This window comes from Archocentrus centrarchus, chromosome 7, assembly GCF_007364275.1.
Source record: "Archocentrus centrarchus isolate MPI-CPG fArcCen1 chromosome 7, fArcCen1, whole genome shotgun sequence".
Taxonomy (NCBI): domain Eukaryota; kingdom Metazoa; phylum Chordata; class Actinopteri; order Cichliformes; family Cichlidae; genus Archocentrus; species Archocentrus centrarchus.
Window position 1 is genome coordinate 1,318,779 of NC_044352.1, and position 22,607 is coordinate 1,341,385.

General features: G+C 48.6%; 1 protein-coding gene across 4 annotated transcripts in view; it reads right to left on the reverse strand.

Moving 5' to 3' along the window:
• Nucleotides 1–886: 886 nt before the first annotated feature.
• The window catches only part of LOC115782780 (nucleolar protein 4-like), a 139,992-nt gene continuing 118,271 nt past the window's right edge, over nt 887–22,607 (reverse strand). For all 4 annotated transcript variants that reach the window (XM_030733194.1, XM_030733197.1, XM_030733196.1 and 1 more), the window contains 6 exons: nt 16,273–16,742; nt 12,585–12,776; nt 11,377–11,565; nt 9,146–9,259; nt 8,155–8,392; nt 887–7,775 (listed from right to left, as the gene is read on the reverse strand). In XM_030733194.1, coding sequence (XP_030589054.1) covers nt 7,531–7,775; nt 8,155–8,392; nt 9,146–9,259; nt 11,377–11,565; nt 12,585–12,776; nt 16,273–16,742 — 1,448 coding nt within the window. In that variant the 3' untranslated portion in view covers nt 887–7,530. The remainder of the gene's footprint in view (nt 7,776–8,154; nt 8,393–9,145; nt 9,260–11,376; nt 11,566–12,584; nt 12,777–16,272; nt 16,743–22,607) is intronic.

Below are 22,607 nucleotides of genomic sequence, written 5' to 3' on the forward strand. Positions count from 1 at the left end.
CCGTCACAGCACGCCGCATAAATCTGTCATCTTTGAGTTGTGTTTGTTGTATTAATGATGTGAGACGCCATCATGTCCAAATATGTCTTTGGTTGTAATTCTAACAACTCCTAACATCTGCCTCCAGGCTGGATAACAAGCCAGGGCTGCAGTTCCTCTGGTGTCCAGCAGAGGCGCCACAGTGAGTCAGTCCCCATAGACTCCCAAATTAAAGCTTTCCAGAAGAAATAAACATGTTTACAGCCTGATACAGAAACTGCTTTGGTCTCTGTGGATAATTTGCCTCTTCATAATAGCTGTACACTGATTAGCAGGTATCTGTGTGTGTGTGTGTGTGTGAGATGCTCACATACAGTCTATGCTAACCAAGCTAGCTAGCATTAGCTGATAACGCCGCCCTCATCCAAATATGGTCACTTCAGGAAATTAAAACAAAGATGGTGACAGCTATCAAGCCGACAGACATGAAAATGGTGATTCATAAACCGGCAGTGACATCAGGGTGGCTCCGTCCATCTTTTATATACAGTCTGCATTATGCTGTGAAATGAAGTGACTCTGGGGGTCATGTGACTTCCCTAATGTGGATAACACTGAAAGGCTTCTAACCCACATCATGATCATTTCTAAACAAAACTGTGATTTGAAACTGAATAAAAAAAAGTAAATTATCGCTCCTGCTCGGTTATTTGGACCTCAGCCTGGAAGCGCGCCCGTCTCAGACTGACGGGGTTAAACAGGCTGGTTTCCTGTAAGCGGTCCCAGGAGGCCGGGAAGCCTCTTAATGTGATCTGTAGCTCCTAACATGAAGGCTGTGGAGGAAAAAGCTGCAGTTCCTGTCCTGCTCTCACTGATGAGGGGAACAAAGTGAGCGTGGACACCGATGTTTGATAGATAGCACACCATTTTTATTAGTATATTTAGCTTTGTGATGTACAGCTCGGGAGGAAACAAACCCAACAAACAAAAAAACAAACTGAACGGTCACAATTTTTTTTTTAAAGTCCAGAAACATTTCAGCCTCAGCAGTGACATCACACAAAGAAAGCTCGGTCTGTATAATCATTGGTTTCTTCATCATGGACCAGAGTGATATGTTGTCATCGTAGCGCTATCCAACAAACAGAAATAATAAGGATAACCCCAGATTTCTTCTTTTTTTCCTCCGTCATTTAAGTTGCTTCACATATATTATCAACACTTTTCTAAAGAATCAAAATATTCAGCCACAGGTACTGCAAAAGGTATCCACTGTTATATAGAAGAATAATAAACACAATAAATATAAAAAGAATTGATTTGATATAATTTATATGGTATCAAAGAGAGAGGGAAATGGGCCTTCAGTTGCTTTTATAAAAGTGATGTCCTTTTTTCTTTTCCTGAGGTTGAGTTTCGCCATCTGCAGTTTAAGTTTTGCTAAATATACGAACACACCGAAGACCCGACGCCCGAAATGGCTTTTCATTCACTGAGGAATCGTCTCCACCGGATCGTGGAGCGTCGCTGTGGCCCCGCTGGGATTCTGTGTGCTGTGGAGTTAGCTGAGAGGTCAAGGGTCACCAACCCCCACCCCTTCAGAGCCAAACAATCAGAACTCAATTCCCCCCCACCCCTACCCAAATGACCGTACGGGGACACCTCGCTGACCTCCATCACATTTTTTTCCCAGGCATGTTAGCATTTCCAATTCTAATTCAATACTAACGCGGCTAACGGGAAAAAATCCAATCAGGTGAAAGTGACCGCTGAAACTGTCCCAAGGAGCTCTACGGAGGACTGAAACTGCCAAAATTATTGCAGCAAAAACTCAATTACATTAATGCGGAATCAAATGCATCCCCATAACAAAAAAAGTTAACGTGGGCGAGACAGCAGGTGTGGCCAACACCTGCTGTGACTCGCATAAAGCCAGGCTCTGCTGCACGTTACCATCATTAACTAAATTTAAATTTAAACAGTGGAAATACAAAAGTATCACTGCTCTGAAAAACATTTAGCTGAGCCTAAACCCGGCTGCTGTACGGGTACCTGCATGCCAATTCAATTTAACTTTCCACTTTATTAATTAATGTAATAATCTTGTACATTATTTCATCTGCATTTTATACCTCATTTACTTATAAATTGAAACATTAAATGGGAAATAAAAAGGAAAATTAATACATACAGGCTAAATGTCATAAATGAATGAAAGCCTAGGTTAATTTCCAATCTTAATTTGTTACATTTAATGCCATATTAATTAATTTTGAGGCATTTACCAGTTAAGTTTTTTTGGCACTTTCGGGCCTCCTCAGGTCGATATGCTTACGTGTGAAATGCCGATAATCGTATTTAGTCTCAGTCCCATTTCCCTTCAGAGGGAGGAAGGAGTCAGAGGAACTCAGGAGGGGAACGAGGGATGAAGGGGCAGAAAGATGAAGGGAAAGAAAACCGAAAACCAAAAGAAGCAGAAAGAATCGCAAAAATCTGTACATGTAAACATCACACTTCCACTGAGTCAAATCATGAGGAGAGTTACAGGTTTCACATTGGTATTACTGAAGGTACAAAGGCCCGGCAGAGGACGTCGAGACAATCACGAGTCCGGTACAAAGAAGTCAGCTGAAGACAGAAAGGAAAAGCACAGGAAACCAAAGGGCCACGAGGCCGTTCTCATAGTTAGACAGAAGCTGTACAGATAGAAAAATAAAAAAGGTCATTACTTTGTCTCCTTCCTTTTTGATTCTTTTTAAAGATGTGTTTCGAGCTTTGATTCAGAGCTGATGGGACCCGACTGGCATCACAGCGCGACTGCACGAACCGCCCCGAAGCATCTCGATCTGCTGAAGACTGACGCGTCCTCCGCGGCGACACGTGACTCAAGACTTTACCACGAGCCGACCAGCAGACGACTACGACCCCCAAAACATCCTCTTTAATATTTGTGCCCACTAACGGACTTCGAATCAGGACCATCCAGCATGCCTCCCTGTCATAAAGGCCTGATCAGCTGATATAATGAAAGAAGCATGTTAATCAACTTAAGAGGTGCTGAGGGGAGGATTTCCTTTGGACACAGGTAGGAACTTCATGCTCAGCTAACCGAGTTATGCTGGAGGACTGTTTGACCTCAGGGTCACCATGGCAGTTCTCTCTTTTCATGAGGACCGACTCTTAAACTGGCAGAAATACAGAAAGAAGTGCGGCCTCTAAATAACTGCAGATCGTTCTGAGTAACAACAGCTTCACGGTGAGGGTCTCCTCGATGAAGTGGAGGGTCTCCACTTCGGCACCGTCTCCCCTGGAGAGGAGAAGCTGCAGGAGTCTCTCTTTGTGACTACTGGAGGTTACTCCTGCTCAGTTTCAGCTGCTCCGTGCGTACCAGAGGCGTCTCTAAAGAGAAGTCTGAGAGGTCAACGAGACGCCGTGACCTTCGTGCAGGATGCTGGACGCGGTCTGGAGCGCTGTAAACAGGACCTTTACACAGAGAAGCACACTGTGGAGGACGGGGAAGCTAAAGATCCCTCCGTCTTTGAAAAGCCGATGAAGTTCAGAGTGCAGCTCTGAGCTCAGCCCCTCGCCGGCCGGGTCCCGTCGGCTGAATGTGCAGGAGAGGCATTCAGAGCGAAACTGCTGCGATATAAAAAGACCACTTTACTCACACTACAAAATATAGAAATCAGAAGAAGAATCATGTCATACTAAAAAATAGAAATCAGATAGAAATGTGTTTGCTCGGCCGCGGAGACGTTAACAGGCAGAGGTGGAGGAGGAGGAGGAGTATGGCTAAAAGACCCAGATTATCCTCCCGGTGTGTCCAGCTGTGCTCAGACAGCAGGAACGAAAACCAAACAGGGAGCAAATTCCACCTTTCTACAGATTGTCATTTGCTTTTTTGTCTTTTTGTGGTTGCGGCTGTTGCCGTGTGGCTTTGAGGTCTGAACCTTCAGAAGATCTTCTCTGAGAAACGATCACCGCGTTTGGCGAGATGACGTTCTCCTTAAGAAACAATAAAAACTAACAATGATCCAGACGCCACTTCAAAGGTCAGAGGCGCTTCTAGCTCGCGGCACTGAGGATGAGGAGGGAGGAAGAGGAGGAGGATTAGGAACCTGATGTGAAGAGAAGGTTCAAATGTGAGCATTTCAAGGGAAGTGTTGCATAAACCTCTCAGCTGGAGCTCTGACTCCACAGCGCTCTTCTGACGTTTAAAGTCCCGTAAAGGCGATTCTTTAAGTCTGTGAGCAGAAGATCACAGACTCCTCCATACAAGAGAAAATGGCACCTTCGGAGACTCCAGCGCCATCCTGCAGGAAGCAGGAAGCCACATTTGGGAGGTTCGAGGCTGCAGCAGCAGCAGAGGTCAAACTGGTGAAACCCGCCCGACCCCGCTGTGGTCCGAGGGATCGTCACGCATTCGGGTCCCACTTCTGCCGCCGAGGCTTCGTGCGTGGTTGGAAAAATGCGTTAAAGCGACTGTTGTTGTGCTGTTTACTGTGTGTGATTCAGGTCCCTCAGCCAGAGGAGGGGGTCGGTCACCCACAGCACATCTGGACCGATCCCAGTAATCCGGAGGTGTGGAGTCGCTCTGACTCGGAAAACCAGGAAGCCAAAGCGGAGGCAGTATCTGAGAGCACAGTGAGGATCGGACGGAGGAAGAGCAGGACGGGACGCTCGTGTCGAAGCTCAAATCCGAATGAGGACGTATAAAGTTTAGGAGAAATGAAATGAAAACTTGATTGATCGTCCTCTGTCCTTAAATGCTTTAAGACTACATTCAGTTACTGGGAGCACTGGTCCGAAGCCGTCCCCTCCCGCTCTTCTTCTCTTCTCGTTTTTTTTGCATATTTGTCTCCAGTTTTTCTTTCGGTGATCTTTGAGCGCAGCTTTCCACTTTGTGAAAAGCAAAAACATCAAATCTGAAGCCAAAGACGGACGCTGCAGGCGAGCGTGTGGATGTTTGGGTGGAGGCTGCGAGCTACGTCACAAACCTGCTGAAGTCCAGGATGATTATCAGCTGCATTACAGAGAAACCCCACCACACCTCCCCCTCCGCGGGCACCTCACCTACAGCCGGGGAAGGGGGGTGGTCCCTCCAAGGAAACATGCATATACTCACAGAGAGCCCCGCCCCTTCAAATCACATGACTGCTGCTTCGCTCAGTGTGCAAAAAAATCACCAGTCGAACTGAGCAGAAACCACAGCAGAAGCAGAGCAACGCTTCATCTTCTCCTCTGATCACCAGGCGCCCAGAAACCAGGAGCTTAACGAGCCCGAGGTCCTAACGAGCCGAGACGCCGAGGCTCAAAACGCACTTTGAAGCTAAAGTTAACAAAATCAAAATTCTCTTTAAGCAACAAACCTGCAATGAAACAGAATTAAAGGGAAAGTTTGAGGTTTAGGAAATAATTTGCTTTCTTCCAGAGAGAAGTTTGAAGTTCTGCTGCCACAGCTAGCTTAGCTTAGCTTAGCCTAGCTTAGCTCAGAGGCTGCACACAGGAACAAACAGCGAGCCCGGCTCTGCCCAAAGCTCAGAAAACCTGCTTACATTCACCTGCACAGGGCACCAATCAGCATGTTATGTTTTATTTTTTTATCTTTTTTTTTAGTATGGCTTCATCAAACAGGACATAACATGCTAATGAGTGAGCTAGCTGCCTCCCCCAGCTTCTGGAGTTTGAAGCTAAGCTAACTGCTGCTGTCTGAAAGGCTCAATCGTGTTATCTCCTTCCTGTTTCCAGGAGCGGCCACGTATCAGCTGTTTCTGCTGCGAGGGTTTAACATGGGAGTCTGTGGGGACTGACTGACAGTGGAGCCTCCGGTGGATGTTAGAGGAACTGCAGGGTTGGAAGTTTACGATATGAGAATGAAGTCAATCTTTCATCAAACTCAGCAAGAAAGCAAATAAGAAAATTCCCTAAAAACTCAAACTGCTCCCACAGCAGTCACCAGGTACGACACCTGAAGGAGGCGCTCCTTCTCAGGGTCTCTGCTGCTTCCTTCCTTACAGATTACATCACAAGTTACCCCACCATTAAACAAACAGATAATCGGTAATCTACACGGGACTATTTTTACCCCTGAAGAGGTCAAAGTTTGTACATCCCTCACCGCACCCCCGACAGGCAGAGAACAAGGGGAGGGTCCCAACAGAAGATTCACAGTTAGAAAGTCACAAAACAGCACATGAATCGAGCCCTATGAAGCAGAAACAAAGAAACGACCGACCGGCGACACAGAGAGGAGAGCTGAACCCAAACCGCCGCCGCCGACGGCTGGTTGATCGCGTTTTCATGGGGCACTGCGGCTAGCTACCGCCCGGCTTTGTTGAGGTTTCAGGTCTATGGCAGAAGGTCCGGTTTTTAAATAGCAGCGGCAACATGAAAGTTCATCAATATAATCATAGTAATAATAACAATAATAGTAATGGCCATCTCAGAGTTTAACAGACAAACACAGCAGGACGAAGCAGTCCTCCTCATCCTCTGAAACCTGAGGAAGAGGGAGATGTTTAGGTCCATGAAGAAGAGGCGCAGAGTAGGTCCAAAAGAAGGGGAGGAGGGGGGACGGGGGTGAAACAGAACGATGCTGCGCTTCGTTGGCGTCTACATTTGGGAAAAGTAGAAGCGGGAGGTAAACCTGCCACACACACACACATACACACACACACACACACACACACACACACACACACCCTCCCTCCCATCAGCAGCACACGGACACTTTGTTTTACTTCGACTCTCCTCGGAAAAGAAAGGAACGCTGATGACATCAGGAGGTGGAGAAAACCGGCTTCACCTGCAGGAGCGTTTGATTGGCAGGTCTGATCTGAGGTATTTCCTGGCGGTCAAAATGGCGTCTTGGATGCATAAGTAAGCAGGTTGCTCCCTGGGTAAAGGGGGAGGATGGGGGTGAGGTTAGAGGTGAGGGAAAGTGCTGAAGGACACAGAGAGCTTATATACAAGCGAGCACAAAAAGTTCATCTTTTTTTTCTTTTCCACCGTCTTTTCTTTCTTCCCTTCATTTAAAAAACAAAATACCGACTCCAAAAAGAGAAAACGTCGAGCCGGAGGAACCAAAAGCATCCGTTAACAAACAGCTTCAGCAGTATTATTTATTATTTTTTCATTTTTTAATCATCAGAAGTCAAAACTCCCAGAGGAACAACTCAAAAACTGCACTTTCCTCCCACAAAGTCTCCGTTTTCCACTCCTCTTCCTCCTCCTCTCGTCCACACTCTTTGATTGTGAGAGGAAGAGATTCCTGCAGACTTCCCGTTTTTCCCCCTCAGGCAGAATTGGGTGGATTGAGGTTCTCTAGGTTGGGATTCTTCGCCTTCACCCCAGAAAGTGGCCACAGGGTCAAAGAGAAGGCTTTGCACCCAGATTTAAAACGAGGAGGTCCAGAGTTCAGTGAGGATGAGGAGGGACGAGGACACAGACGGCCACGAAACAAACATGATGGGGAAGTGTGTGTGTGTGTGTGTGTGTGTGTGTGTGTGTGAGTGTGTGTGTATGTGTGTATGTGTGAGTGTGTGTGTGAGATCAGTTCTGCTGCAGGATGAGGTTTTCCAGCTCATCCGCCGAGCGGAGCAGGAAGGCGGCTGATTCCCGGTAGCCGGCAATCAGCTGACGCACGGCCGTGATCTCCGGCTGGCTGAGCTGGGTCGACGCCCCGCCCCCTCCTCCGCCCCCACTGCCCCGCCCACCGAGGCTGTTGGCGGCAGCAGAGGAGGAGGAGTTACCGATGGTGACGGAGGAGAGAGATTTCATGCTGAGGTCTGTGGGGCCTGAAGAGGAAGAGGAGGGTGAGAAGGAAGAGTCAGTCACACTGCAGGAATATTAAAACATTTCTCTCTACTGCAGAACGTTCATTAATGATATGAGGAAGTATTTACTTCAATAACGTTTGGACAGGAAACACCTCAGTAAAAACACATCAGCCTGATTAACATCCCAGCGTTCCTGGGCTGCTCCCACCAGGAATCTGGGTGCAGAAACATGGGAGTCCGGTACGGGGCGGCCGATCTTTGGAGATCATCCAAACTGTCACCAACAGATTTCACTTCATTCCTACTACACCCCCACAGACTGTAAATAAAGGATGGCCTGTGTTTGTCGCCCTCTCTCCTCTCGTACGCCCTCTGTCACGTGTCCTGTTTTCCTTACCGTTGGTCTGAGCAGCAGCGGTGGTGCCGGTCGTCAGGGAAACGGGGTGTTGCATGGTGGTGCTCAGCCCTGGGTATCCACGGTAACCGTAGCTGAGGCCGGCGCCGTTGATGTAGAGCTGGGAGTCCTGGGAGGAGAAGGCCGAGGCGGCCAGCGAGTAGGCGGAGTGGGCGAGGGACGCCGGCTCTCTCAGACCGCCTCCAACGCCGGACGGCTTATCCAGAGAGATCTGCTCATCCTGAGGGAGGAACAGGAAGTCAGCGCTTTTCTTACAAAATAAAACAGGTCAGGAACTTTGTTTTTCCAGGCAGGAAGCAGGAATGATAACACCGACAGCAGGGTTCCCATTAATGTTAAAAACCTGCATTAAGATTGAGGGCTGCCATCATTAGTTCAGCCATGCCCCCATGGTCATCTGCTCCCCCTCCTCCAGTGATTTACTGTTGGGGAGGGGGGTACATGAAAACTGAATGAAGACCACCAGAGTGCAGACCTCTACAGTGGAGGGAGGAGTCCAGCAGGCAGGTGCTGTGAGTTCAGGGACACACTCTCACACTGACTAAAAAAATAGGAAAAAACATTTTTAAGTTTTTTGAAATGAAAATCACTTTTAAGGAAGTCAAATTTGACAGGCTTGGGAACCCTGAGACAGGTCATCTTCTCCTGGGGAATTGCCAAAGAATCCAAAGCTTCATCACAAAGTTTATCCGGGATTGAACAGCTCGGATCAGAGCAGCTTTTAGAGGTGCGGCAGTCACATGATCTTTTTTAATGAGCGGGACAGGAGAGCCTCCGAGACAGCTGAGGAACAGATGAGAGAGTTTATCAGCAGGGCTGCTGCTGCGTCACATCGAGTGCTGTGACGTTCCCTCAGGCTGCTCCTGCTGATGATCAGAAAGGAGACGGCGCCCCCCTCTGGAAGCCCTCAGTGAAGCCTGTGGTTAATATGTGGTCACTCTGAAGTAACTGACGTGATTTGTTAGGAACTTACGTGGTAGGCTTCGAGGCGCATCCTCTTTGCGGCATTGCGTGATTCGCTCTCACAGGCAGCCGCCAGGATGTTCTCAGCCATGGCGGAGGTGAGGTGAGGAGGAGTGGGACGAGTCTGAAAACAAGAGAACATCACTGAGCTTCACGAGGTTCTCTGCTGGTTTCATTTAAAACACATTCACAGAAAAACAACGGAAACAGCTGTCAGCTGCTGGGAAGCATGTGAAGGTGGAGACCAGAGAGGAGGCTTACAGGTGAGAGAGAGGAAGATGAAGAGGACAGGAAGAGATGGAAACTGGTGATCCAGGAGGAGAAGAAAAAACAGAGGAGGAGGAAGAAGCAGAGGAAATGGCAGCAGCAGATGAATAAGAAGAAAGGAGCAGAGACGACAGAGGCTGCTGCAGAGTAACATCAGCTATCACAGTGTATTATGACTCTTCACCACTGGGGGGCAGCAGAGGCTTTCTCATGACTGGCCTCGAGCTCAGAGAAGAACCCCGCTGCACTGATTACATTTATCTCAGGAGACTCTGAGCTCGGCGTCAGCGCCCAGAAACCAGCTTTAAACTGTTTCTGGTGTTTTGCTCCTGACTCAGAGTGAGGCGCAGCGTCGCTGTGATCACCTGTGGCTCCCGCCGACTCCGCTCACCTGTCAGTCACCTGATACACGTGCAGAGCTTATTAGTCTGTATATTCTGCTGTGCGTCACATCTGGAGCAAACTGAGTTGAACATGTCGTTTCCATAGTTACAGCCCTTTTACAGGTACATCATATTTCACCAAAGATCAGGTCGGCGTATCGGGCAGAGATGCAACTCACCGAGTATAAAACCATTTTATTTAGAATAAAGTTAAAACATTTATAATAAAGTTTCACTGACAATTGAAACTGAATAAAATCTCTCTGCTGCGCACACCGCCGCGCTGACGCCGAGTCTAAAACCAGCTAACCGTAGGCCTGTCCATCATTTATATACAGGCTATGATCCAACAGTTCAGTAACACACACACATTCTGCAGGACGTGCACAAAGCTGTGCGCTGCATTTTAGCTGCACCTCAAACAGTTATATACCCATAATCCCCTCTGGCCACACAGCTTGTTCTGAGCATGTCAGTCAAGCTTGACCCTTAAACCCAGAGCACGAGCGCTTCCTGTGAGCGTCTGCAGATGAAAAGGCACGAAAGAAATTCTGTTTTACTCCAATTTAGTCGGGAATGTTTTTCACATGTGTAACATCTGCACTCAGTGAGAGAGGCCGGGAAAAAGGCTGCAGGGGAATTACACGGCTATCAGCCTGAAAGCTTTCAGAGAGCAGGTATCAGGTCTGTGACACACACACACGCACACACACACACACACACACACACACACACACACACACTAACTCAGCCATGTCTCCAAACTATCAGCTCATGCTGGAAAAAGCAGAGAAACCGGAAAGCTGCTCACAAAAAATGAGACAGTTCCAGTTTCCAAACAGCGGGGGGGGGGGGGCTGGATCTGCAGGATCATTGGGCGACCTCACCGGGTGCCTCCATTTTCTCCTGCTGCGCCCTGCAGGTGCTGAAATGATGGTAATGAGCTATTCAAGCGTCACCTGTCCCAGTATGCTCACCTATGGAAGCTCCTTCACTCCTGCAGGACTTCTGAGAGGAGACCCCCTTTGCCATGCACCACCCATCCACCCATCCTAAACTTCTGTCCATGACTGAGACCCCTGCAGATTAATTAAGGGTCTGCATTCCTGTAACTGTGCGGTGGGCACATGCACATACTGTTTACTTATAATTAGATTTGTTGAGCTAATGTTTTCTGAAGTTCAAATTCAGCAGCTCGTATTATTTTTAACTTAAATGTAACAGGAGTGAAAGAGCTCCCACAGTTCTGTAAACCGTGAGGCCAAAGGGAACAACTCTGAAAGCCGACTCTCCTCATCTTTAAGAGCCGTCTGAGGGGAGATCTGAAAATCCAAATACTGATAATTACGTTCCTCCAAATCAAAACTCTGAAGAGCTGATGACTGCTATTTCAGAACTCTTCTAAAAGCTCTCGGTTTCAGCTCAAATGTGATGCAACAGACGTTCAGCGATGCTGCATCCACGTAGCTGCAGGAGCACAGGCTGGATGCTTGCTAGCCTTTGAGACACGCTCTGGACCCCTGCAGGGACCTCCAGTGTGGACCAGATTAAAGAAACAAGCAGAGAAGAAGAGTAGCAGGTGTCACTGTACCTCCATGCCGTTCTTCTTCATGCGACGGCAGGATTTGAGGTAGGTGCGGATTCGCTTGCGGGCACGTTCCTGGAACTCTGGGAACTGTCTGCTGCAGGACTCGATGATGGCCTGGATCTTCTCCTTGGGCTGTTTGGAGATGGGCACCATCCGATCCAAGTTCTCATCCACAAACAGACGCACAAACATCTGCAGAAAAACAGCACAGCTGCAGCGCTGCAGAGCTGGAAGATGACTCAGAGCTAAAGTGATGAGAGCTAAGCTAAACTGATAAAACCCATTCACTGTTTAAGTGTTTATACTTGTTTGACTTTTTAGCATCATTTTCTTTTCACTGCATTTCTTTTATCAACATCCTTTTAATTGTGTCTATTTGTGCACATTAGTCTCTAATAACTGCTTTAGGTTAATGCTGACATTTGTTAAAGACTGAAGATGACGTGATGACTAAACTCTGAAGCTCCACAGCTGCAGTTCCTCTGCCGTCCAGCAGAGGCGCCACAGTGAGTCAGTCCCCATAGACTCCTATGTTAAACCTTCCCAGCAGAAATAAACATGTTTACAGCTGATACACAAACTGCTTTGGTCTCTGAGGATAATTTCCCCCTTCATAACAGCTGTATGGGGGTGCCTATAACTCACCTGTCGGCCTCTCTGACTGACAGGTGGATGGTGACACAGGCGGCTGTAGCTGCTAGCTGTCTGCTAGGCTTCCCCTCAGCTGACTGGAGTCCCTGAACTGGACCTCTGGACCGTGTTTGTGCTGTTGGAGCCTTTTTAATGCAATGATCTGACCAATAATATGGCTGCTGTGGCTTCATTGGACTAACAGACCGTCCAAGAAGGCGGAGCTCCAGGTTGCTGAGTGAGATTCTGGGATTTGATTGGCTGTTACTGATTAGCAGGTATTTTCCAGCCCTTGTGTGTTTGTAGCTGTAGAGAAATGGTGTCCTGATGGTTGGTTTCACTGAGCAGGTGTTTGTGTGGTGGAGAGCGCCATCATCTGCACTAACGGCAGTTCTGGTCATTCAATAAATCGTATTTCTAAAATTCAGGTAATTCAGGTGTTTTGGCCTCAGTGAGTTACTCTGCTGAGAATCCTGTGTGTGATCGATAACTCTGACAGGTTCTCACAGGTTCTACGTTTTTCTTTATCCGTCTGAGGATAAACGATTCCAGCTGGACATCATTCGCCCTCTCTCACTCACATTGAAGGCCTTTAATCGCTCGGGGTCGACTCCCTCCGTGTCGTTCATCTTGTCGTTGTCATCGTGGTCGTCGTGGTCGTCGTCGTCATCGTCGGGGGCGCCCTGGCTACCGTGACGCCCCACCGTCAGGTCTTCGGCGCTTAAGTCCATCTTCATGCTGTCGTAGCTGCCGCCTGAACTGTACTGTGGGGACTGAGCACACACACGGTTACTTACACACCGTTTTACACATTTCAGGGCTTTAAGTGGCTCGTTTGTTCTGGCGGACTCTCCTTAATGAAACACTAATTAAGAGCCCTGTTAGGATCTGACAGCTCACCAATGCAAAGGTCCTCACACATAAAGATTTAGTTCACTGGTGGAGACACAATCACCACGAGCAGTAATTATCAGTCAGCCTGCAGAATAACGGATCATCGTACTCATGCATGAGGCTGTTTTCACACACAAACACTTTCAGTCATTTTGTTCTTTCTCACAGGCAGGAAGAGGCCGCCCACGTTTCATCTCCAAAAACTAAAGTCGTAGACGGAGGCCGGGACGCCATCGCGCTGTCAGGAAACCAGCAAACCTGCGTCTGGTATCGGTGATGGGGGGGGTTGCGTGCCCACTTGCTAACTGCAGTGATAGCGCAAGAGCCCGGCGCAAGATGACCTCAGCACGGCGCAGCGCCGGGTGATCGAGCCCTGGCTAGAACCCTGTGCGGCAAAGCGAGTGGATCAGCTCGGATAATTCATCCGAATTTTTCCACATCAGTTTATCAGCTGACGTTAGCGCGGCCGTCCGACCTGTATGCTGGAAACATGCACTTCCTGTCACCACTGTTTAAAAGGAGTCGTTCCTGTTCACGGATCGCAAAATCAGACTTTGGTTTTTACTAAAGTAAAATATCTAACCTTCACTTCCACCACAGAAACAAGAAAAACAGTTTTTATTGATAAAAAAATCTAGATTTTAATCCTGGGCTGAGCTGTAAAATGTTCCTCCTGCAGGTCATTTTATCCCGTTTCTGATCAGCAGGTCTTCTTTCTGCTAACTTATTTTTATGATCTAGGGAAGATCAATCATAAACATTTCTCTCTCTGTGGCCTGCTGGATTTTAGCTTCTGGGCCAAATCCATGGATGGAGATCCACGCGTGCCTTATCAGAGCTCCGGGATGATCGCAGCCCTTAAAGGACTGACACTTTAACAACGTCCTCAGCTTCATCCAACAACCAACGAGCAGCCTGATGACAGTCTGTGTGTCACGATGGAGCACCATGTCACAAAGCAAAGTGGTCACTGAGGCGTGGAGATCATCAGATTAACATTTTGGACTCCCCGGAGCTTAATCCCATCCAGAACCTGCGACCAGCCCTGAAATCTGTTTGAGACGTATGAAGTGACAGTGACTGTTCATCACTGTCACAGAAACACGGTGGACACATGACTGCGTGTGGCGAGGACTTTTATTGTGACAGGCAGAACAGGAAGAAACTCTTTTCACTCATCCACAGAACAAATCGGGTTCCTGTTACAGATCGGGTCACAGTGATCAGGTCACAGTGATCAGGTCACAGTGATCGGGTCACAGTGATCGGGTCACAGTGATCGGGTCACGATAATCGGGTCACGATAATCGTGGGCGGCCAGATGGAAAACATTTAGTCATGTGACCTTTGATACAAACTTAGTGATGATGTCTAAATATGATCTACACATGGGAGGAGTGTGAGGTGATGAAGCTGCAGGATGGAGAGCGAGAGAAAGATGAAGCACATCCACACACACACACACACACACACACACACACACACACACACACACACACACACACACACACACACACCTCTGACAGGCTGGAAAGTGTGAAAGTTTTCTGGCTCTCGCAGTGATAAAAAGCTCTCTGTGAGTGTTTGCATCCTGAAGCCGTCTGCGGTAACACACTCCCTCCAAGGCCGCCGCGCATTGTTGTTAGACTTTGCTATTCAGCGCCGCACAAAGGCAGCGAGACGAGGAAGGAAGGAGGGCAATCTCCTCTGATCGTGCCTCCACCTCCTCACCTCCATCTTTTTTTTTTCTAATTCCATTTGGTGACTCCTCTTTACAAATCACAGCAGCTCCTTTCATGTCTGAACAAAGACGCCCCAGAAGAAGCCAGCACGGATGACCCAATTAGGTAAATCAAATGAAAATTTCATGTTTGTCTGACAGTTCTTTGAGTTTTTCACGCTGAAGCTGAAAGGGCTTCTTCTGAAGGAGAAAAGTGAGTGTTTTCTCCAACAAAGCCATGTGTTTGCAGACAAAAGCGACGACAGGAAGCAGAGGAGGAGATGTATTAATGGCAGTCACGATGAGACATTAAATCACTTTTTCCCCTCCATTATGATTTCTTTGTTTCTCAACCTCCAACTTTTTGAAAAAGCTGTAATAACCTTTGAGAGCTCCTGCTCATCCTCAGAGCCACTTACACACTCCGTCCAATCAGAGGGGCTCTCAGATCAGACCAGGTGAGACCCTTATGTAGCATCAACCACTCTGAGGAGCTGAAGGAGACTGGATGTCGTTTTCAGATTCTTGAAGACACCTTTTGGCTGAGAGCTGAAAAACATTTGAGAGCCTAAAAATTTAAATCCAGCTCCTTCAAGTCCAGATCTTAAACCCTCCTTCCTAAACTCTGAGGCTCACTGAGAGCGGAGACAGTCCCGATTCTCCCAGCTTCAGTAAACTGATCAGTGTGGCTGTTCTCCAGCTGCTACAGCAAAGTTTAACGAGCATGAATAAGAGCATTTACAAGGTCCAGTTAGAAGTTAGGAGCAGGTTTCCATCTAAGGACGGTACACCGTGCTCAAACTGTGCAGCTCTGCTAGAAACAAAGAGCCGAGCTAGCTACAGAGCTACGGACAGGCTAACACATCAGGAAACTCACTGATGAGGGTTGAACTGTCTGAAATGCCATCATATGGCAGGAACACAGACCGAACGTCTGACATGATCCGTCCACAGCAGGAGGTCGGTCATTAATCTGCTGCTGCGTGAGCTTCAGCTTCACACCCACTGGGAGCGATTCTCCTCTGAAGTGTTCAGACGGGGTTTGGGACACGGTGAGCCGTGGGCTGCTGCTACACCGCGATGCTTTAAACTCTGAGCTTAAAGACGTGCTGCACATGAACAGAGCTGATCACCACATGACAAAGCAGAGAGCTTCATCCAGGGAGGCCCGCGGACAGAAACACAGTCGATAAGTTGGCAGGAAACGAGCAGCTGCACACCGAAAAACTCTGCAGGTACAGACGTGGTCGTGCAGCGAGTTCAGCAGAGGACTTCCACCTGAGAGCACAGTCTGAATCCTGTTCCAGAAACCTTCAGGAACGTTCCCTGAGGTGTAAAGGACATCACCTCAGTGTTCTCAGGACGTTTATCTTCGTGCTGTAGAGTTCATTAAAGCGGACACGGTGGACGTTCATTCATTCGCAGCTCATTAAACCCTGTGGTGCTATAAACGGATAAAATGGAGCCGTGCAGCCTGCAAACAGCCGAAGCTTTCCTTCAGTTTCCTGTTCGGTTTCCCCTCAGCACCTGATCCACGCCTGAAGAAGCTGCACATGTTTCCACCATGCCCACCATCAGCAAGAGCAGACACACTTTAAGCAGGTAGTCTGAGTGAAACAGAGTAATCACAGAACAGGAAGTGTGTGTGGTCTCACCTTGCCTCCATATTCCCTGCCGTCCAATCGCAGCTCGGCGGTGTGTGTGTGAGACTGTGTGTTGGGAGTGTGTGCATTGTGAGGAGTGTGTGTGTGCGGCAGAGGCAGCGGCAGGGCCGGATGAGGAGCCAGAGGAGGTTTGGCAGCCAGCGGGTACTTCCTGCGGAGCTCCTCGGGCGCGTTGGGATGCAGCGCACCGAGCAGTGCCGCGGCCGCCGCCGAGACGGTGATGGGCAGGTGCGAGGTGGGCAGGGGCAGGCGCTGAGGGGGCGGGTCACTCAGGTTGATCGGCTGCTGGTCCTCAGAGGACGAAGAGGAGGAAGTGGGCCTGCTGAAGTCGAGAGGGGCAGGGCCGCCGTTTCCATTAACAACCTCTGCTTCCCTGATGACAGCGGCGTCCGTCACAGCAGAGGAGGGCGGGGTCAGGGCGGGCAGGCCGTTTCCACTGCCGCTCTCTGAGGACGAATCATCTGGAAAGAGAGACGGGGGAAGGTTAAAGTTCACAGAGGTTTCTGATTTCAACTTTCCTATTAAGGATCTGACACTCGGATTAATGAGCACCAAAAAACTGCAGTTCCACTAACATCCACCAGAGGCTCCAAAACTGAGACACACGTAGCTACCGCGATGTCACCGGTTTCAAAAAACCATATATGACTGTAAGGGTGGGGCAGACTGTTAACTGCTTGCTCATTGGCTAATGACCTGTCAATCACAACTGGTTCTGTCCATGGAAGCTACAAACAGAATCTATCAGCGCCCCCTGTCAGAGCCAGGCACTGCAATAAACACCATCACAATGCATTATTAGCTTGACTCAGGACAAACCTTTAAGTTAAAAAGCTATGACACACACACACACACACACACACACACACACACACACACACACACACACACACACACACACACACACACTTTATTGAAACCAAATCCCTGCTATAAAATCATTACTTATATGACAGAGATGACATTCAGGCACTTTCCAAACAGAAGTAAGTTCATCACATGTCCAGCAGGTGGCAGCCTTCCTTCATGAGGAAACCTTATCAGACTTTGAGATTCCTTCAGACTTAGTTTGATGTCTTTAATGTTTCTGTGCTCCATCATAAACTGCAGCGTGATCAACCTGGAACCTCTTCGCCCCCATCAGCTTTACACAGGTGTGCTCAGGTGTAGCAGGTGCAGCAGCATCTCCCTGCTATTCAGCACATAATGGGGTGGCAGCCGGCACCATCCTCACCACACCATAATAATGAATGCTCTTCATCCTCACACCTCATCTGAACTGCGTCATCATCATCATCAGAGCATGAAACAATACAAACCTTCAACTAAGAACTTTTTGACATTAAAATCTTTTTATTGTCGGACTCTTCCAGAGCAGCTTTGCATGATTCACAGCTCAGAATAATCCTCCTTGGTCTCATTCTGCAGCCTGTCTGTCTTAAACATGTTGTATTAGCGCCTCTCCCTTTCCTCTGATTTGCTTCCACTCATTTACAGATGTTTTGAACAGCAGGTGGGTGGAGCTTCTATTCCCCCTTTATGACATCATAGAGATCCAAGAATGTAAAGAACTGTGATAAACAGTGTTCAGAGCAGTCTGCAGCCTGAGCTTTTAACTCACAGGGATTACTGTACATACACTGAGCTCATTATTAGAAACTCCACCCCTGCAGCCGGACGTGAAGAGAAGCTCACTTTAAGGACATCTTCATGAAGAAAGGCTGCTGCTGGTTCCTCTTCCAGCACTGAAGTGGGAGATCCACGATGCTGGCTCACTCACAGATGTTTGTGGCAAAAATTTAAATGGCCATTAATTTATTTATTTACAAAATGTGACAAATTGATTTAAGTTGCTTCTGTATTATTAACCTTTTAATTAATTGCCCTATTATGTTCATCTGGATTAACTGAACATCTCCCAGTTCAGTCGATCGATCAGTGACGCTCTGAATGACCAATCGCTCGTTCACATAATGAAGCAGAAACACAAAAGGGAAGTACAGAAAGAATGGGTCGCTCTCAGCTCAGTGAATCCCAGCGTGGTACTGTGATAGGATGATACCTGTGCAACAAGTCCAGTCACTGCTAAATATTCCACAGTCAGCTGTTAGTGGGATTATAACAAAGTGGAATTGATTGGGAACAACAGCAGCACAGCCATGAAGTGGTAGGCCACGTAAAATCACAGAGTGGGGTCAGAGGATGCTGAGGGTCATAGTGCACAGAGGTCACCAACTTTCTGCAGAGTCAATCACTGCAGACCTCCAACCTTCATGTGACCTTCAGATCAGCTCAAGAACAGTGAGAGCTCCATGGATGGGTTTCCATGGCAGCTGCATCCAAGCCTTCCATCACCAAGCTCAATGCAGAGCGTTGATGCAGTGGTGTAAAGCACGCCGCCACTGGACTCTAGAGCAGTGGAGACGTGTTCTCTGGAGGGATCAATCACACTTCTCCATCTGCCAATCTGAGGGAGGAGTCTGGGTTTGGTGGTTTCCAGGGGAACGGTACCTGTCTGACTGTGTAAAGTTTAGTGGAGGGGGGGTTATGGTGTGGGGGTGTTTTTCAGGAGTGGGCTCGGCCCCTTAGTTCCAGTCAAAGGAACTCTTAATGCTTCAGCATACCAAGACATTTGGGACAATTTGATGCTCCCAACTCTGTGGAACAGTTTGGGGATGGCCCCTTCCTGTTCCAACATGACTGCACACCAGTGCACAAAGCAGCTCCATAAAGACGTGGATGAGCCAGTTTGGTGTGGAAGAACTTGACTGGCCTGCACAGAGTCCTGACCTCAGCCTGATAGAACACCTTTGGGATGGATAAGAGCGGAGACTGTGAGCCAGGCCTTCTCTCCAACATCAGTGTCTGACCTCACAGATGTGCTTCTGGAAGAATGGTCAGAAATTCCCATAAACACTCCTAAACCTGTGGAAAGACTTCCCAGAAGAGTTGAAGCTGTTATAGTTGCAAAGGGCCCACATCATATTAAAGCCTCTGGATTAAGGATGGATGTTACTCAGGTTCATGTGTGTGAAGGCAGAGGAGTGTATTTATGTTACATTTAAACACATTATAAATACCTATGTTTCCTCTCGATGTCATTTCTGGTACATTTAATGACGTGTTTATCCATCCATCCATCCATCCATCCATTTTCTTCCACTTATCCGGGGCCGGGTCGCGGGGGCAGAAGCCTAAGCAGAGAAGCCCAGGCTTCCCTCTCCCCAGCCACCTCCTCCAGCTCATCCGGAGGGACCCCAAGGCGTTCCCAGGCCAGCCGAGATACATAATCTCTCCAGCGTGTCCTGGGTCTACCACGGGGCCTCTTCCCGGTGGGACATGCCCGGAACACCTCACCCAGGAGGCGGCCAGGAGGCATCCTAATCAGATGCCCGAGCCACCTCAACTGGCTCCTTTCGATGTGGAGGAGCAGCAGCTCTACTCTGAGCCCCTCCCGGATGGCCGCACTCCTCACCTTATCTCTAAGGGAGAGGCCAGCCACCCTTCGAAGGAAACTCATTTCTGCCGCTTGTATTCGCGATCTTATTCTTTCGGTCACTACCCAAAGCTCGTGACCACAGGTGAGGGTAGGAACGTAGATCGACCGGTAAATCGAGAGCTTCGCTTTTACGCTAAGCTCCCTCTTCACCACGACGGACCGGTGCAGCGTCCGCATCACTGCAGAAGCAGCCCCGATCCGCCTGTTGATCTCCCGTTCCCTTCTCCCATCACTCGTGAACAAGACCCCGAGATACTTAAACTCCTCCACTTGAGGCAAGAACTCGTTCCTGAGCCGGAGAGGGTACTCCACCCTTTTCTGGCTGAGGACCATGGCCTCAGACTTAGAGGTGCTGATTCTCATGCCAGCCGCTTCACACTCGGCTGCGAACCGTTCCACTGCAAGCTGGAGGCCCCCCCCTGATGAAGCCAACAGAACCGCATCATCTCCAAAAAGCAGAGATGAGACTCTGAGGCCACCAAGGAAGAAGCCTTCCGCCACCTGGCTACGCCTAGAAATTCTGTCAGACGTGTTTAATTTGAATTAATTCTGACTGTTAACCATGAAGGATGTACCTGCTGTGGAGGATCTGGATGGATTACAGCTTTGTGAATGGATCTTTAAGCTTTAAAAACACTAAAACATGCTCTGCTGGAGTTAAACACTTCAGTCTTCCTCACAGAAGCAGCTCAGTGTCCATTTATTCTTCCTGTCTCCGTCTCCTCTCAGGCCGCCGGGCTCCTAAATAAGTGATCATGGAATAAATGGTTTGTGTGGAGCAGGCTGGCAGGCAGGACGGCTGCACTGCTGGCTTTTTATCATTCTCAATACACTCAGACACATGAAGGAGCACCAAATATATTCCACATTTTAAACATTAGCCTACATTTTCCTCCAATTTCTGCTTTAATTAGAGACAAAATGATGCAGCGTGTGAAGAGACGGAGCAGGGAACAGAGACCCAAAGTGGGAAAATTACAGATAATTGAAGGATGGCAAGAAGCAGGGGAGAGGAAGAGGAGGAGAAGTGGCTGGACTGTAAGGGAGAGAAAGTGAGGATAGTGTCACTCGCAGGGTGGGGGACTGATGGAGGGGTGGAGCCCAAACTGCTGCATGGAGAGAGAGAGGAGGTGCAGCAGGAAAGAGGTCAGGAGTGGGAGGAGGAGGAGGCCGTGGGGCTGGAGGAAGAGCAGAGAAGATGAGGGAGAGAGCCAGAGGGAGATTTTTGGCTTTCTGTGTCCTTTAAAATGTTTCTCACTTTATTTCTTATCTGTGTGCAGCAGAATGGGAATTCTTTTAGTAAACTTGGTGTTTACTGTCCAAACAGGGGGGGGGGTGTTCATGTATAGAAGTGAAGTCCAACCTAATTCCTGCCACCTCATCACAAATCTCCCCCCCCAGCAGCCTGGCCACCATCACTGCCTCTGCTCCATCCCTCCATCCCTGCATCCTGCATCCATCCCTGCATCCCTGCATCCATCCCTCCATCCCTGCATCCATCCCTGCACTGTGAGGGGATTTCTTCTCTCCTCTGCATGTTTTCCCTCCTCTCTCCATCCATGCTGGCTAAACAGGGAGTGGTCCTCCCGCTCTTTTTCTTCCTCATATTATCCATTCCTTCAGCATCCTTCTGCATCCCTCTCTCGTGCCAATAATGAGTACTTATCTGTAGACACTGAAAATCACCCTCTGTATTACTGAACACACTGATGCACTCAGAGAGCATGTCAGTGTTTTCCACAGTAACTTTCCTCCTGCTGTTTGTGGAGATCTGACAGTGGGAAAACCATGAAATACAGACGCTCGTGTACAGATTACACGATGCAGGAAGTGAACGATTCCCTTGGTGTGTTTTGGTGCGCTCTGACATGACGTTACCCACCCCTGCTGTAGGTGATGAAGATGGTGAGCCAGGCTGGGAGGAAGACGAGTCTGGGTCAGGCTGTAATCAGACAGACGTGTTGCTGTGATGCCTTCAGGTCTTCATCACTCAGCAGGGGTTCTTCCTCAAGGACAAACTGAAGTGCAGCTAAAGTGTGACCTTCCACCTCTCCTTCATCTCCATCATCTCTGCCTTCCCTCCTCCACCACACCACTCCCCCCCGGGCAGCGGTGCAGAGACGTGATGAACATCAGTGTTAGGCTGAGGCTCGAGGGGTACTTGGTCTGTTTAAGAGGGTGAATGTCTCCTCGCATCATTAACACACACAGCACACACACACAGCACACACACACACACACACACACACACACACAGCACACACTCCTCTGAGAGAAGCTGGACAGACAGGTGAACCACGGCAGTCCATCAGTGTTCGAGTCCAAATCCACATGGAGGAGGAGGAGGAAGACGCTGCATCAGCTGACCTGCCGTCTCCATCAGTGCATGTGCAGAACTGTTTACAGTGTGCAAAATGTCCTGCTTACCATCAAAAACCCACTCAGAGTGGAAATGTTAGCATGGAGCGGCACTGGGAGGAGCGACCGCCGCGCAGGTGATAAATCCCACCCATCTTTTTACGCTGTCGCTCATACTGAGGCTCAGAAACACGCCGAACAGCGCTGACATCAGCACTGACATCAGCACTGACATCAGCACTGACATCTCAGACTGACAATTACGTGAAGAGGTCTGTGTGTGTGTGTGCGTGTGTGTGTGTGTGAGTGAGATATGAGCTGAGGTTCAAACAGAAATGTCTGAGTTTTTGTGTGAAACATTTTAACATTCACCATGAATGATGTCATTACCCAGGATGCACGCTGTTTAATAATTAGAAGCTCTCTGTCTGCGTATCTGTTTCCATTCAGTGCTCAGCCAGCGTGAACA